A 16,330-nucleotide genomic window follows, 5' to 3' on the forward strand; every position below is an offset into this window, starting at 1 on the left:
GCGGCGCTGGAAAAAGTAACATTTACCACGTGACATGCCGCTAACGTTGCACGTGAGCAGTGATCTGGGGGGGAGAGGGGGGGGGGCGTTATATCTGAGGGGGAAATGACACTTAATAGCCATTGCATTGAAATATACAGCGAATAATTAAAATATAAAAAATATGATGTTGATCCATCGTGCTTGTCCAAGTAGAGACAAACATCCGGGCCAAAGCCTCGCCTATTTTCATACTTCAAAGTCATGCTAGTTGTCATTCTACCCCACGTTGTATTTCTAAACCCACACTGACTCTTCTGATAATACATTTACAAGGCATTTTACTAACTTTGTTATTTTGATTTCAAAAAGCTTTGATCAGTTTAAAACATAAGGCATAATACCAGAGACATACGACATTTATTAATATATATATTTTTTTTTTATTAACAAAACAATACATTTTGGAGCCCGGGCATCAAAGTAAAATAAAATATATATATATATATATATATAAATAAATAAAAACATTGATACCTTTGTAACAAATATTTTGAAGACAGTACACAAATGAACAGTCTTAATAGCTTTTCCATTAGTACTAGATTGAATAGTAACAACAACAAAAAAAAGTAATTTTCAAATTCTTTAAGGAATACTGAGAAAAGGGTCTTTTTGTTAGAAAACTTACACTTATGAATGCGAAATTTGACTAATAAAATTAACAAATTCATTACAAAACTCACACAAAAAAATTCACACTGTTATCATACTTTACATATCCAAAAATTACATTTTCAAAATGCAAAACTAAATTAAAGAGTACCTTTTCCTTAATAAACATAGACACCTCATACCTTTATTATTATTATCTGCATTGTGGCATGTTGGCGTTTTTGACGTCACACCCCTGATGACGTATCCGTATCCGTGTAAAGATGGCGGAAGTAGAGGAGTCTAGCAAGCCTTTGGTAAGAGACAAAACATGCTTTAAAATATTTTTAAAACACATTGTCAGCTTTTCCACTGTTTTAACTGTTGTCTATATGGTAAACCGATCCAAAGTACTGATTGATAAAGTAATGTAAATGTGTCAGTAAAGCTCTGCTGGGGTAATACGTGTAAAAGCAGATGGTCGTTTCTGAGCACAACAGAACAAATTTACTACCTTAAAGATTTTTTAAAACATCACCCAAAATACTAAACCGATAGATTAGCTGATCGTGTGGAAAACAGGATTACACCTTTTATCGTACAGTGTTACCAAACTATGTAAACAGTGTGAGTGGAACAACACCTGCTATCGGAAACTGTTGTCGACTGTCTCTATCTCTCTCTGTCTGTCTGACTGCCCCTCTCCTATACATATTTTAAATGTTTATTTATTCGCCTTTTACGTGCAGAGATTTTAACTTAGACTGTAGGCTAGTTCAAGACTCCAATCAGAAATGATATATTTCCATCATTCGATCCTTATTTCTCATTTAACGATCTCGACACAGAGATGTTTACATTTCTTTACTGGTTATTTAACGGTCTAACGTTATATCTGCTTGGTAAATGTATTTCCTGAGATGAGATCATATGGGTCTTTAAAGGAGGTTTCAGTGCATTACAATAGGTTTTACATACTCTGAGTTAAAATTCTTCTTGAGCCTGAGCAGGGATGGAAATTAACTGTTTTGTCCACCTGCCACTGGCTGGTGGATTCCAAAATCTACCAGCCACTTTCTTGTTTTTAACCGACAATGTGAAAATTAATACTACAAGATCTACAATACTTAAGCCGTTTATTCCATAGGGTTAAGTCGGTAAAGTCTCAAGGTGTGCCTCCTCTAAATGTGTCCGGCTGAAACAGCTTGCTACTTTTATTTACCCGCCACGGTGGCTGGTAACGTTAGGTGAAGCAAGTTTACCAGCCACAACACAACATCACCAGCATGTGGCGTGTGCTAATTTCCAACCCTGAGCCTGAGGTCAAGAACACATCCATGTCACCTGTGTCCTTTTTCAGGACAGGAAGTTTTAAATAGATAGTGACAGTGTACAAATTATCATCATCAGTAAGTTATATAATTTATGTCTTGAAATGGTCTACTTCTACCATTCATTTGCCTGACTATTGTTTTCTTCTTGATTAATTGAAATCAACTTAAATTATTATTTTCCTAATAAATATGAGCTGAGACTATTCATTTGCTACAGCAACTGTCACTTATTATGAAGAAAACAGAAACGCATGTTTAGCTCAATTATTAATGAGTTGATTCAATTAGAAGTGCTTTCTAATTGTAATTGTTTTTATTTTCCTCTATTAGTCAGTCAACAACACACAGCCCATTATAGATCCTGCATGGGCCACCAGTGAGAATCACTGGCATAGATAAACATGAACTTGTGTTTTGGGTAGGCCTATAGGCTATATGCCATGAATAATTTAAACGGTCATTCTTCATGTCTCAGTTTGCAGGTTTGTCTGACATCTCAATTTCAGAGGACATCCCAGTGGAGGGAGATATATCTGTGCCTCTGGGCTCGCAGAATGCTGACAATGATCTCTCGACGCTGGATGAGCCTGTCAAAGACACTATTGTAAGTGAAACATTTTGTTACTGGGTAGTGATATATTGGCATATATGGATGAGCAATGCACACGCTCAAATAATTTGTGTGCATAATTGTAATGAAGAAAACTATTCTAATTGTGTTATTTGTTTAATAAAACTAAAACTGTTAAATATAATTTGTCATAAATAAATTAAATTAAAGTATAAATATTAGGTCTAGGTGAAAACCTTGAAATTAAAAAATGTTGCTTTGGCAACTAACTGAAATAAATGTTTAAATTTGACCCACTGTGGTTTTTAATGTCTGTGTGGTGTTTTTAATTTGCAACACCATTGCTGAGTATTTTCTCCTTAAAACTGCAGTGAACCAAATACAGTCTCAGAAACGCGTTTTGAAATCGCAGCCCTCAACATAACAAGCATGTTATAACCAGTCACGTCAACGTGCAAACAGGCTTTAGCCAATCGTCATTACTGTGCTGTACGAGAAGCCAGGTTATCCCGGTATATTATTCTGTTGATATGAAAAATCGGGTAATCGGTGTTAAAGGAACACGCCGACTTTTTGGGAGTTTAGCTTATAAGTCACCTTATCCCCCAGATTTAGATAAGTCCATACATACCCTTCTCATCTCCGTGCGTGCCGTAACTCTGTCTGACGCACCCACCGCTAGCCTAGCTTAGCACAAAGACTGGAGGTAAACGGCTCCAGCTAGCATACTGCTCCCAATACGTGACAAAATAACGACAACATTTTCCTATTTACCGGTACATGTTTTGATTTGTATAGTCCAGCGTGTACAAATAACAAGGCACGGAGATGAAAAGGGTATGTATGGACTTACCTAACTCTGGGGGATACTAATTATAAGCTATTGCTTCTTGGGAGTCCATTTTTTCACAAAGGAAACACTATTGTTTTTCCTGATCAGTTGTTGGTTAGGTTACATGAACCGTGGTGAGTACTATAGTAGTAGTCCTTGGCTGCTGAAAAAGTAATATATATTGTAACTTGTCACCCTTGTTATATGGTACTTCGAACATGTAGCAACATATGCAATGTGTGAAATTGTGGAAAATAAAATAAATAACTAAATAAAAATAAGCTAAACTCCAAAAAAGTTGACGTGTTCCTTTAAGAACGATACATAAAACGCATTACCATTCTGATACATCGACTTATATGTATAGAAGCCTGTATAAACTCACTCTTCCACTTCTTCTTCTTCTGAATCAGTTTTTGGTTCAAACATATATGGCTGACTTAAACCAGTATTTCCACTTGTACAGTAAAGTTGACCGAGTTAATCAGGTATTCTGAGCTTGTGTGATTGAGTGGAGGCGGGGATTATTTCCATATTCATGGTTCAAGTGATCAAATTCATTCCACTTAATGAAGCAAGAGTGTAGTGAAGTTTTGGTGATCAAAGATGAGTTTTAATTCAATTAAATTCACATTTATTTTTATAGCGCTTTTCACAATACATTATTATTTCAAAGCAGCTTTACAGAAAATGCATGTCTACATTACAATTTAGAGTGATCCAAGTTATGTATTTCAGAAATGTACATTCATCACACAGTTAGCTAATAATGTAATGTAATTTAAACAATGCATTATTAGTTTTGAGGGATACAATGAGCTCATTAGTTTTAAGGGATACAATGATTGACTACAGGGGGACTTTAAGTTGTAGTAAAATGACTCAAACTGAAATAAAAAATTAATTAAACCTGTATAGAAATATTTTTTAAAACAAATAAAAATTACTGAATCACACAACAAATGTAATAAATATTATAATAATATATAAATAATACAAAAATATCACTGGAGTGCATATGTAAGAGTAGTTCTGTTTGAGTTTAAGCAACGTTTCTTATTCTCTCTTTTTTCTGTTTGTGGTTCTCAGCTGAGGGATCTAAGAGCCATTGGACAAAAGTTTGTCCATGTTATGTACCCCAAGAAAAGTTCTGCACTACTCAGAGACTGTGAGTCCATATTTTCTGATGACACAATCACAGATTACATAAAGGATGCACCCCATTTATGATCCCTTATTATCATAAATGTTACATGTTCTTCAAGCTGTCTTGATCTTAAGGAGTGTATGTGTTCTGTACTTTTTAGGGGACTTATGGGGACCTCTTATCCTCTGTGTGACTCTGGCCTTGTGAGTAGTAATGTTGACTAGTCCTAGTCAGAACCATTGTCACTATGACTTGCGCAAATGTATTGAATTTATAATAATATTTTCTATCTCAGAATGCTGCAGAGTGGGTCTGCTGACAGTGAGGAGGATGGCAGACCACAGTTTGCAGAAGTCTTTGTCATCATCTGGTTTGGTTCTGTAATCATCACCCTCAACTCCAAACTCCTGGGAGGAACTATGTGAGTAAACAGTCAGATTTTCATTTATATTTCAGTGTTTCCTGCAGGATTTTGTGAGACTAGTGGATGGACCTTGTTTCCTGTAAGGTGGTCTGGGGGCATAGTCATATCACGCTTTCGATTTTAGTTAATTTGGCAGATACTTTGCCAAAGCAATGGCACAAAACAACGTTAGAGACCTTTTATGTTATTATGAGAAGTTTTAAAATATTTTCGGTTCATTACTTCCTCACATCTTCAGAGTGGAGGAAGTGTGAATTTAGTGCAGTGTTCTTATTGTACTTTTTTTTCTTTTTTTTTTTGTAATTTAAAATGCATATTAAAGAGGAGTCTCTAAGGCCAAACCTTAATTGATGCCTGTGCTTTGGCATCTGTACCTACGAGAGGGAATTTGTCTCATCACTAGGCGTGGAAAAGAGAGCTAGTCAACCAGATCCAAGATAATTGATTGTTTAATGGCACTGAACAATGAGGGAACAGTGTGTGAGTGACATCAATTGTTTTGTTTAGCCCTCAAGAGACCCAAGCATTGATATTCATGGGGTTTTTTTTCACCCTTAAATATAGCTTTTGGGAAGCCATTTCGTTTAGACAACTTTTGGAAAACATCCCAAAATCACAACACTGGGCATTTAGGGTTGCAAAATATCACCACTATTTTTTAAAAGAGTAAATGAGAGGTATGACTTCACAATACAACTCCTTTCACATGTATTCGAAAATCAATGCATTTCAAACAGAAGAGTACAATTATGTAAAGTCATGAAATTTCACTATTTTATCATTTAAATACTGTAATAAATCATGTTTTACTTATTTTAAAAAGCACTTACTATCAGCAAAAGTGACAGCAAAGGCTTTTACATTATTCCAAAAAAAAAAAAGTCCTATAAATGCTGTTCTTTTTAACTTTCTGTTCAGAAGTATCACGGTTTCCACAAAATTATTAAGCACCACAACCGTTTTCAGCATATTAGAATGATTTCTGAAGGATCATGTGACACTGAAGACTGGAGTAATGATGCTGAAAATTCAGCTTGGCCACATTTTAAAATATATTAAAACAGAAAACTTCAGTACAAACATTTTAGTATTATGTCAAATATTACTGTTTTTACTTTATTTTTGATCAAATAAATGCATAAGCATAAGAGACTTTCAAAAACAATAAAAATCTGACTGATCCCAAACTTTTGAACAGTAGTGTACATGTAACACTTACATTTAATCATTTAGCAGACGCTTTTATCCAAAGCGACTTAGAAATGAGAAGAGCAATAGAAGCAATCAAACCAACAATAGCGCAACAATATGCAAGTGCTGTGACTAGTCCTAGTCAGTCTAGCACAGTACAAGATAGCAAGGTTGTTTAATAAATAACAAACAAATAAATGGATACAATAGAATAGTAAGTGTTAGTATTAATTGGGTCAAGTCAAGTGTTGACAAAAAAAAGATGCGTCTTCAGTGATTTCTTAAAAATGGCTAAAGACTCAGCAGTTTTGCTTGAGCTCAAGTCATTCCACCGGCTTGGAACAGTCAAGGTAAAGGTCTGTGAAAGTGATTTTGTGCCTCTTTGGGATGGCACCACAAGGCGCAGTTCACACACACACACACACACACACACACTGCATGTTCTGGCACATAAGTCTGAAGTAGTGAGTTTAGTTATAGAGTCAGCGGTTGCCCTGTAGGCACATATCAGTGCCTTGAATTTGAATATTGTTATATTATTATTTGACCACCATTCTTTAAATAGACTTCATTGTGTTAGAACAATAGAAAAAAGTATGACCCCTAATGCCCAGCATTTCAAATTATTTATGTTCAAAATACCAGGGCATGTTGTCACCATGGAAATGGAAATTAAATAGGGGGGTTTAACTGTGATACATTTCAGAATGTCAGCTATTGTTATGTGTAGCTTTTACTTGTAAGCTCTCTTATTTTAACCCCTCCAGCTAAAATCAGTTTCTTGTAACAGTTTCCACAGTAACAGTTGATTGTTCAATTATTAGCAACATTAGTTTTCTGAATTTGCTAACTGTTCATCAGCTAGACAATTTACAATGCATAATAGTCTAAGCTGATTTGATATTTGAGCACATTACTGGAACAATGTCATTCCTTCTGTCCATGTCCCTGTCTTACTCACTCTTTGTCTGTACAGATCATTTTTCCAGAGTCTGTGTGTGTTGGGGTACTGTATTCTTCCTCTGACTGTGGCCATGATAGTTTGCCGTATCGTTCTTCTGGGGGGCTCAGGCATCATCGGTTTTGCTGTCCGTCTTATAGTTGTCACCGCATCCTTCAGCTGGTCAACATTTGGTAAGAACCAATCAAAATCATTTATCTCTTTTCAGCAATCACAGAAGAGTAAAGGCCCTGAGATTGTTCTACTTAAATTATTCAGATTTCTGTTTATAGCAGTAATGTTTAGAATCCATGTGTTTTGTCTGCTAGTGAACTACATGAGTCTGATTGGCAAACAAGCTCCTCTAGCAGTGCATGCAGCCACCACCAGGGGGCTGTGTAGACTCATTTAACGTTGTTGTTTTTTGTGCTTTTATACCCATGAGGAAAATGCATAGCTTTAGTGGCTCACAGTGCGAAATAAATGAAAAATAACAATGTTCTTGTTAAAATAACTTTTAATAGGTATTTTACTAGTATGCATATACCATATGTAGTGTAGAGTTTTTAATCTAAGATTTATATTTTGTTTTATTTTTAGCTTCACACTGTGACAATATTTTTAGCTTTATTATGGTTTAGTTTCAGTTATCAATAAAAAACACTGGTTGTGACAAACTAGATAAAATAATAGTGTGTAATTGAAATAAAAGTAAAATATCTGCAATGCAGAGTAAAATAAAAATTGCAAGCATTTTTTTGCACAGAGAAATTACAAATGAATGAATTACAAATGTACCATCAATTAAGTGCTATTAGTAACCAGTTACTAAAGTGATAAAGAAGAAGAACATAAGATTAGATGTACCAGTAATACTGTGGAAATACAGAAGTCGCGTCGGATCACTCAACTCATTGTCTTCTCCTTGTACACACAGTCTTTAGGGGATTTCAGTGAGATCTTAATCCGTATCTCTCTGTGTGTGTTTCATTCACAGCCTCCACAGCATTTCTTGCTGACAGCCAACCGGCCAATAGGAAAGCCCTGGTCGTGTATCCAGTGTTCCTGTTCTACTTTGTGATTGGCTGGATGATCTTGACATTTTCACCTTCTCATTAGCATATATATACCCTGCGCCAATTGCAAAATGAACTCCTCTCCTTTATTAAGACAACCAGCAGATCATCTGGGAGCTGGCCAGTGATTGGCCTAGCCTAAAAAGTGGTGGAGCACTTTGATGGACATTCAGAAAGGGACTGAAGACAGTAAGGGGATTATTGCATAGATATCACTCCTCCCCATCCCTCAGTCAGTTGGATAAGAGGAGAGGAAAGGAGTTGAGGAGACTAATTCTTCAGCACTACTAATTTAACAACAGCCTACATGTCTTCATTATGTGAATGTTTTGTAGTGTGAGGAACATTAGTGCCCCTTCTGAGCAGTTCCAGATGTACTCACACCCTTAACACAGAGCCGTATATGTTCTGTGTGTCTCGGACTTTATGTGTGGATGTGCTTACTCAAGCATAGAATGTAACTGTGAGCGTGCATGTATTTGTTTGTGTGTGATTGAGCAGTGCCAGTGTTGGCTCTGCTGAGAGAATTATTCAGCTATCATCAGGCTGCACATTCACGTCAGTCCCCTCACATCGCTGCACACAAAAGTTTCTTTTCTTTGGTGTTTTCTTTTTTGTTCTGAATGAGGTTTGCGCTTCATTAGATTTGTTTTTTTTTTGCCGGTGGAAGTTAATACATTCCAGAATGAAATAAACATATACTTTATAAGTGCTGCATAGACTCTGGGTTCTGTCTTTTTCTGCCCATGGAAAATAAAAAATATATAACTTGAGGTTGAATTAGAAGTGCTGTTTCTGTCTGTATAAATGTGGTTCTTCATTTAGAGGATCTTTTCACACACATATTCCTGTCTGTCTGACAAAGACAGTCTTCCATACACATTCTCTCATATACAGACACACACCAGCGACCTGTCTTTCTGTTTCCCTCACCTAGAGAAACGCAGTCTTCACTCCTCTCTCTCTCTGCCTTTGCCTCTCAATGTGACAGTAATTCAAATTAGACTTTCCATCTTGAATGCCTAAAAAAAGACTTTAATTTTCACTTTCAATTCATTACAGCACCTGAACCATAAGGTGCAACTGAGGTGTGTTTGTGATTAAATAAAGGTGTGTGAGTGTGAGAAAATCGTCAGTGTTTCTTCTTACCTTTATTTGTGTGTATCTAATGGTGTTGTGATTGCTCAGCTGACCTCTTGTTGATCTCAAAGGGATAATTCTCATCACTTATGTGGAACGCAAAAGAAGACATTTTTATAAATGTTTCTGTTTTTATTTTTCAATACAATGTAAGTCACTGGTCATGAAAAAGGTTTGTTACCAACATTAGTCAAAATATGTTCCACAGAATAAAACAAAGTGAGGGTGAGTAAATGATGACAGAATTTTCATTTTTGGGTGATATATCCCTTTGTGGTATTATCAGCACAGTTTATAATGATCAAGCTTTGTGTGTGTATTTTATAATCTAGGACAGACTCATTTGCTGAATTTGTTTCTGAAGTTTCTCAATCTGTTTTGGTCAAAATAGAAAACCAAAGGAAGATGGAGCAGGGAAGAGCAAATGTGGGGAAACGACAGCTAAGACTGATTTCTAGTTATACTACCTGTTAATGTGATCTTGTCAATTAATTCTAAATATAATTAAAATGTTAATGTGTTCCTTTTTTTTCAGCTGCTGCATTGAAGTCTATGATTGGTTGTTTGAAGTCTAACACACGCTCCTGTAGAGTGCAGACTGGAGACACACGAGCTCAACACATCGTTGTGTCTGCTTACATGTTTCTTTAAAGTATCTTATTGAAACTTTGTTCCTCCATCCAGACTCAAAAGCAAAGAGTTAGTCCATTCTAAAACAACAAGCAGTAGCAGCAGTTCAAATACGTTTGAGGAGTCATGTGGCAGATGCAGGTTATTCCCAGGGAAAATATGTATTCAGAATGCACCATAAATTGCTCTGAATAAACGTATCTGCCAAATGCATAGTTTAACAGAAAGAGAAACGGCAGCGTTTGACTATGTGGATTACAAAAGAGAACAAAGTCAAGTTATGAATGTTTTTATTTATGTATTATGATATAACACTAGATAAACACTGGATCATGTTTGTGGATACAGTATGTCCTAACAGGTATGCATACAACATACATGTATACATAATCAATTAATACAATCCTTACCTGTTTATAAAATACACATATACATATACTCTATATATAAACCGACTTCAGTGAACACCTGCCCATTTTATATATAAAAACAATTTGATAGTCTTTTTCTGCACAATCTTCCCAGTTATTTTAGACAACTTTTCTCCATGCAGCTTTGGTCCCTCTTTTCCAGATTTATTCCAATAAAGTGTCTGAAAAATAAGAGTATAATCATTTTCAATTAAAAATTACTTGCTGTTTATAATTTGATTATCTAAAATGTCCTCACCAAAAACAACTAGATCATTTACTGAAGACTTAGAATAAACTTTACAGGCCATTATAGTCAGTGGATTCTAGCATGAGGCACATAAAGGTGGATCTTCTCCTGATAATAGAAAGTTATGTGTCAATCTGGAGTGTGAGTAGTCTGGCTATCACCAGACCAAGCTCAATCTTTTAAGATTGAATGAAATCAAATTGCCAGCAGATCAGGCTGGGTTTACCCAGTCAGGAGTGTGAGCTTTGTTTTAGTGAAACAAAATGCAGACATATCTAATAATAATACTTACCAAGAAAAATCAAACAAGGAGTGACAGGCAGGTTACCCATCATCTCAAGGTCAGCAGGAGTGGCAGACATCTAAAGAAAACCATTTAAGATGACTGACAGTATAAAACAAATGAAAAAAACGGAATGCACTACTTGTTTATACAGAGACAATATGCCTATCATGTTCAGAACAGGGATAATTTAGGCCATAAAATTATACATTTACTCACCCTTATGCAGATTTAAACCTATTATGCAAAATATGATATTTAAATGGAGATTAAATCAAATGTCTGTTTGTTCCTACAATGTAAAAGAAGAGAATGGGGGAATCAAACTTTCAAACACCAAAATAGACAAACAGTAAATGGTATATAAAAGGTAATTCATACGAGTCACATGGTTTAACCGCGTCTTCTAAAACAATTGAATTTGTTTTGAGTGAGAACCGACCAAACACTTTTGACCATACATCTTGCAATTGCAGTCTCTAGTTTGTGGTCCCTTGGTCTGATCTTTGATATCAGACTAAATGACTGGTGACAAAGATTAATGATACTTTACCTTTATGTTCCTTTTGGAGCTTGAAGGTTTGGTCACCATTTGAACGGCAAACAGACATCATTTCTCCATGAGAATATCCTAATTTGTGCTTGAAGAGAAAGTCCTATGAGTTTGAAACAACATAAGGGCGAGTAAATGATGAGAGAACTAAAAAATGTGGGTGAAGAATTACTATACATGTGTTCATACAAACAATAGGTAGATAGACAAACTTACATTTTCTTAAAGAATGAGTACTTTGCTACCCTACAAAGTGAGGCTTCAGGAGTTGGACTACGTGGTGTAACAAGGACAAGGAAAAAAACATTGTAAAGAAGAGAGCTTCTCTATTTAAGTAATTACCAGACCCCCCAAAAAAGAAGCGGCTTTCAACTTCGGTTTTCTTGCTGTGTGTGTGTGTGTGTGTGTGTGCGTGCGTGCGTGCGTGTGTGCGTGTGTGTGTGTGTGTGTGTGTGTGTGTGTGTGTGTGTGTTTGTGTGTTTGTGTGTTTGTGTGAAAGAGAAAGAGAAAGAGAAAGAGAAAGAGAGGCTTGTTTTATTACATTAATAAGAGAGTTCACTGCTTGGGCAGAGGAGAAAGGTCACTTTTAACTATGAAAGATCCCTCAGAGCAGCTGCTCCAAATCTCCAACGTGATCATTATAGCGTTTTCAGATTCCAGACTACCCTCTCTTTTTCTCTGCACTAAAATATCAACATTTTTAAGAGAAGATGGTGCACTGTGGGCCAGCTGAGCTGTTTTTCACCTGCTCACTAGGAGGACAGAAGTAGCACCGCTGGGACTCTCATCATGGCTCTGTCACAGCAGTCAATCAAAATCCAGCTTTAAAGTGCTCTGAGGCGAATGGACCGACCGAGGGGGGCCAACTCTCACTGGGCCCTGCACCTTGCTTCAGGAGGCATCTGAACATTGCGTTGTTGTGGAAATGTTTGCTCAAGCTAAGCAATTCAGCACTCCAGTAAACTCACTTCACGTATGGTTATAGCGACGTGTCTGCTTCAAAGTTCAAAGTTAAAAAAACACAACATTCAAAGTTTTATTAATAGACCTATTTATGATTGATGTTCTTTTCACTCAACTTTATGTATATGTCAGTTCCAGTCAAAACACATTTTACTCTACGAGAATTGAATCGCAAACACATCAATTTAACATTAGCGCTTGTCACAGATCGCGTCTTTAATCATTCGAAAACAGAGATCGTCGACACTCATGTGAACCAGCACCGATAGGCCTAGGGCCTATGCCTATTTTACAGGCTTCTGTCGGCAGTCTCCATGAACTGATTTTGAGCGGAAAATCAGGGCTAAAATCGTGTAGTGTGGCTGCATTAGTCTGTCATAGCAAGGCCTACCATTAAAAAATGCAAGGAACGTGCCTTAACATAAATCCATGCTGGAGGAGCTGATGTCAGTCCTGCACAACAGACAGCACAGGAAAGCAAAATCATTTCTCAGCTTAGAATCTTTTCTCTTTGGAGATAACATCGCAGAACATCAGGGAAGGATGACACTCAGCCATCACCAAAGAAGAGGCATTTGCGACCTGAATGTCAAAAGAACATTTTGTTGTCTGCATTCATGTATTTGATGTAGATATTGATGCCAGGAATCCTATTCTCTGCTCACAGCCGGTTTAAATGACGTTCTTGAGAGATGAGTGCAGCAGATTGCTCTTTCAAACCATCAGTTCAGAAGCACATAAACAGGTCCTGGGAACAGCACTTTTCTAAGATAGCTATACCTTTGCAACAGCATCTAGTTGCAATAAAATGTTCCCTGAAAAGATGGACCCTGGAAGGAAGAAACTGGCTTTCTAAACCTTTTCCATTTGAACTTAACTGTTATGGCTAATTATGGGAACTGCATCAGTGTTGGAGCTGTTATATCATTGATGCACATATTAATGTTTAATATTGTGTATACCTCAGTTCAGTTCAGATTCTGTTTGTTGTTTCATTTGATATTTCAGCTGAATGTTTTTCACAGGCAGCGCTATTAAGGAAATCCTTTATTCTTGCAGGGTCTGGTGATTCATCTCTGTCAATTATAGCAAAAAAAATTGCCAAAAGGTTTTGCATTATTTTCATTTTATTATATCCAGTTACTGTCATCATTTTCTCTGAGTGTGATCAAACTTCATATTTTCAGAACCTAATCATTATCAGAAATGTAAAAAAAAAATGGGTGGAAATTGAAAATAGAGAATAATAATTTTATTATGGAAATATTCCATAGTGTGCCTTTGAATTACATAATGTAAAAAAAAAATAATTTAGTAAGTAATTTTGCGAGTTTCGGAAATAATAAAGGACCGCATATTGTAGTCTGCACTGGCTGAGAAATTGATTAGTCATTTTTCTTTCTGGTTGAGCTGGAATAAATCAAATAATTTAAGTGATGATGAGTGAATATTGATTGACAGGTCATTTACAGTATATTTTCTCTGTGTTTATAGTTGTAAAACACAGTTTGACAGAGAAACAGAGATGATGAGAATGATGATGAAAGAATTATGTTGATCATTGTTGTTTTTTGACAGGATATTGCAGGGTGACAATTACAAATGAAAATGCAGTGCCTGAGTCTTTTGAATTGAATTAACCATAAAGGCATTTAACATATTCATTAGCCTACTGTAATTAGCTCTGAAAATACTCAAACTGCCTGCACACAATAATAGAAAATGTAAACATTGAGGGTTCTGGTTTACAGTTTTTTACAGTCGCTAGGACACATTTCTCAATACTTAGGTCACTTTTTCAAAACTCTTCACAGTTCTCCTAACCAACTTTCAGCTCGGCACAGCAGTTAATTTCACATTCATAATGCACTAAAACTACCAAATCACTTCATACATGTCTCAAATCAACATATTCTTCCATAACACTAGGTTGACAGCCAACAAACACACTTTATCACCCACAAAACAATGACCTAAAAAACAGTAACAACAGGTAGTAGCATTATACAATGTTTTCCTCTGTAAATGCTTTCTTTCTTCTACCTCTCTACTGTTTAGAATTCACTGCAATAGATTTTACTAGTATGAATCAGACATGAAGCATTCAAAAGATGATGCATTTTTTTTTTTGCACTGAGTAATTCCAAAGTACAAACATTTGTCTACACACCATCCACTGATACAGATACAATAGGAATCAGCTGTGGTTGGTCCAATTGTTTTTATACCATTTAATTTTTAGATTCAAAATATATTTCATTACAATATTACTGTAGAAATGTGACAAAATGCTGTCGTATACAGTTCTGTATTATGTTATTGTTTTGAACTACAGTTTTGAAAACAGCATGTGCAAATTGGCCTGTAGGTACACAGAGTTTTGGCGGTTGTTGTGTCGAAGTGAGAAAAGAGTTAATGTAATTTGAAAGATGTAGTCATTGAATGCATTTTGTGCCAAAGCAATGATAAATGATCCACAGTTTAGCCCACATATACTTCTGTTGTGCTCACTGTGTGAAGAGTTTTGAAAAAGTGACCTAAGTATTGAGAAATGTGTCCTAGCGACTGTAAAAAACTGTAAAGAACCCAGGCGTGAACCAACAACGGTGTATTTAACGAAGACACTTTACACCAGGTTGCTATAGGGAGTTTATGCAATGAGTGAATTTCGGAAATAAATTCTACTGGTCCTGTCTGTGTGATAAATAGAGAATAAAGTCCAAATTACTTAAAATAAGCAGAATGATATCCCAAATGAGTTAGAGGAAAATCTGCTGACGAAGGTGCTTATGGGACTCAGGGATACTACATTCATATGCTGTATGTGTAGGCCTCTGAGTGTGTGTCTGTGTGTGTGTGTGTGTGTGTGTGTGTGTGTGTGTGTGTGTGTGTGTGTGTGTGTGTGTGTGTGTGTGTGTGTGTGTGTGTGTGTGTGTGTGTGATCTCTGGCATGTTCGAGTGGGGGATTGAAAACACTGTTTTCTGTGTTTTTGATACATAACAAGAGTGGGTGCAGGTTCTCAAGAGAGCTACTGATGACTAAACAGATGTGTGTCTGTTTGCCTGCAGGAATCTATTATAATAGTCAGAAACAGAGCTGAGATGTCAAATCGCTTTCATGTTTTGTGTCATCATAGTGTGTCATCATATTTAGTGTGTCATCGTATCTGAATCTGAATATATTTTCTATCTGGACTACTGTACTACTGTTTACTTTACATTCTGTATGTTGACCCAAAAATGAAAATTATGTTATTCCAACCTACAAATAAACACTATAAAAGTGATCCATATGCTATATTTCAAGTCTTCAGAAGTTATTATTTAATAGTTAAGGATCTCCTTCATTCTTGTGATTGATTAGAAATGGTGTAATACAAGAGTGGCCAATTCTGGCTAGCATTACCTTTTGTATTTCACGGAAGAAAGAAAATAATAGGAGGCTGGAATGACTTTAAAGTTTGCTATGGTGTGCTATGCTGTGAGGTTTATGTACTGATAGCAGACCGGCTGGGCTTCTATGCTTTTCCCTTTGTGTGTTAGCATTTAGCGCTAGCTAGCTACAGTGGTATGCAGAGAATCTCTCCTCTTGGCCAGCTGAAATGTGGCCTTGTGGCCCCTCCCCATCTGCCTCTTCAAGCCGTTGAGCTCGGGACCATCAGACTCTCAGAGAGCCGTTAATCTGCATAGACTCAAACACGGCAACCTTCATGACTGTTCACCCTTGACCTTTTGAACCTGACCCTCAGTGTGGGTACCTGTGAACATGGCTTTTGTCAACTGTCTAAGAGCATTCGTCAACCAGGCTAAGGTAAGACAGAGCGAGAGCGAGAGAGAGAGAGAGAGAGAGAGAGAGAGAGAGAAAGAAAGATGCACAAAACACAAAGTATAGATTTAAAAGCATGAGAAAACTGTGAGTCATGCTTTGATTGGCAGCTGTCAGGACCAGGTCT

General features: G+C 36.5%; 2 protein-coding genes across 2 annotated transcripts in view; both read left to right on the plus strand.

The window, feature by feature from the left end:
• The first annotated feature begins 843 nt into the window (after positions 1 to 843).
• yipf6 (Yip1 domain family, member 6) lies at positions 844 to 8,860 on the plus strand. The gene is made up of 7 exons (XM_079606771.1): positions 844 to 950; positions 2,443 to 2,571; positions 4,460 to 4,538; positions 4,678 to 4,720; positions 4,813 to 4,938; positions 7,109 to 7,266; positions 8,070 to 8,860. Exons 1-7 carry the CDS (start codon positions 918 to 920, stop codon positions 8,189 to 8,191), a joined length of 690 nt encoding a protein of 229 aa, XP_079462897.1. The 5' UTR covers positions 844 to 917; the 3' UTR covers positions 8,192 to 8,860.
• A 7,177-nt stretch (positions 8,861 to 16,037) lies between these two features.
• Positions 16,038 to 16,330, plus strand: part of stard8 (StAR related lipid transfer domain containing 8) — a 68,175-nt gene continuing 67,882 nt past the window's right edge. Inside the window, exon 1 of the mRNA XM_079608477.1 lies at positions 16,038 to 16,188. Coding sequence (XP_079464603.1) covers positions 16,144 to 16,188 — 45 coding nt within the window. The 5' untranslated portion in view covers positions 16,038 to 16,143. The remainder of the gene's footprint in view (positions 16,189 to 16,330) is intronic.

The sequence above is a fragment of the Phoxinus phoxinus genome (assembly GCF_949152265.1).
Source record: "Phoxinus phoxinus genome assembly, chromosome: 3".
NCBI lineage: Eukaryota > Metazoa > Chordata > Actinopteri > Cypriniformes > Leuciscidae > Phoxinus > Phoxinus phoxinus.

What these genes read in the sequence shown, in the direction of transcription:
- yipf6 (XM_079606771.1), top strand. Translation starts at nt 918, where the DNA reads ATGGCGGAAGTAGAGGAGTCTAGCAAGCCTTTG. An exon ending in AGGAGTCTAGCAAGCCTTTG is followed by an intron (nt 951 to 2,442) that starts GTAAGAGACAAA and finishes TTCATGTCTCAG; the next exon opens with TTTGCAGGTTTGTCTGACAT. An exon ending in AAACTCCTGGGAGGAACTAT is followed by an intron (nt 4,939 to 7,108) that starts GTGAGTAAACAG and finishes TTGTCTGTACAG; the next exon opens with ATCATTTTTCCAGAGTCTGT.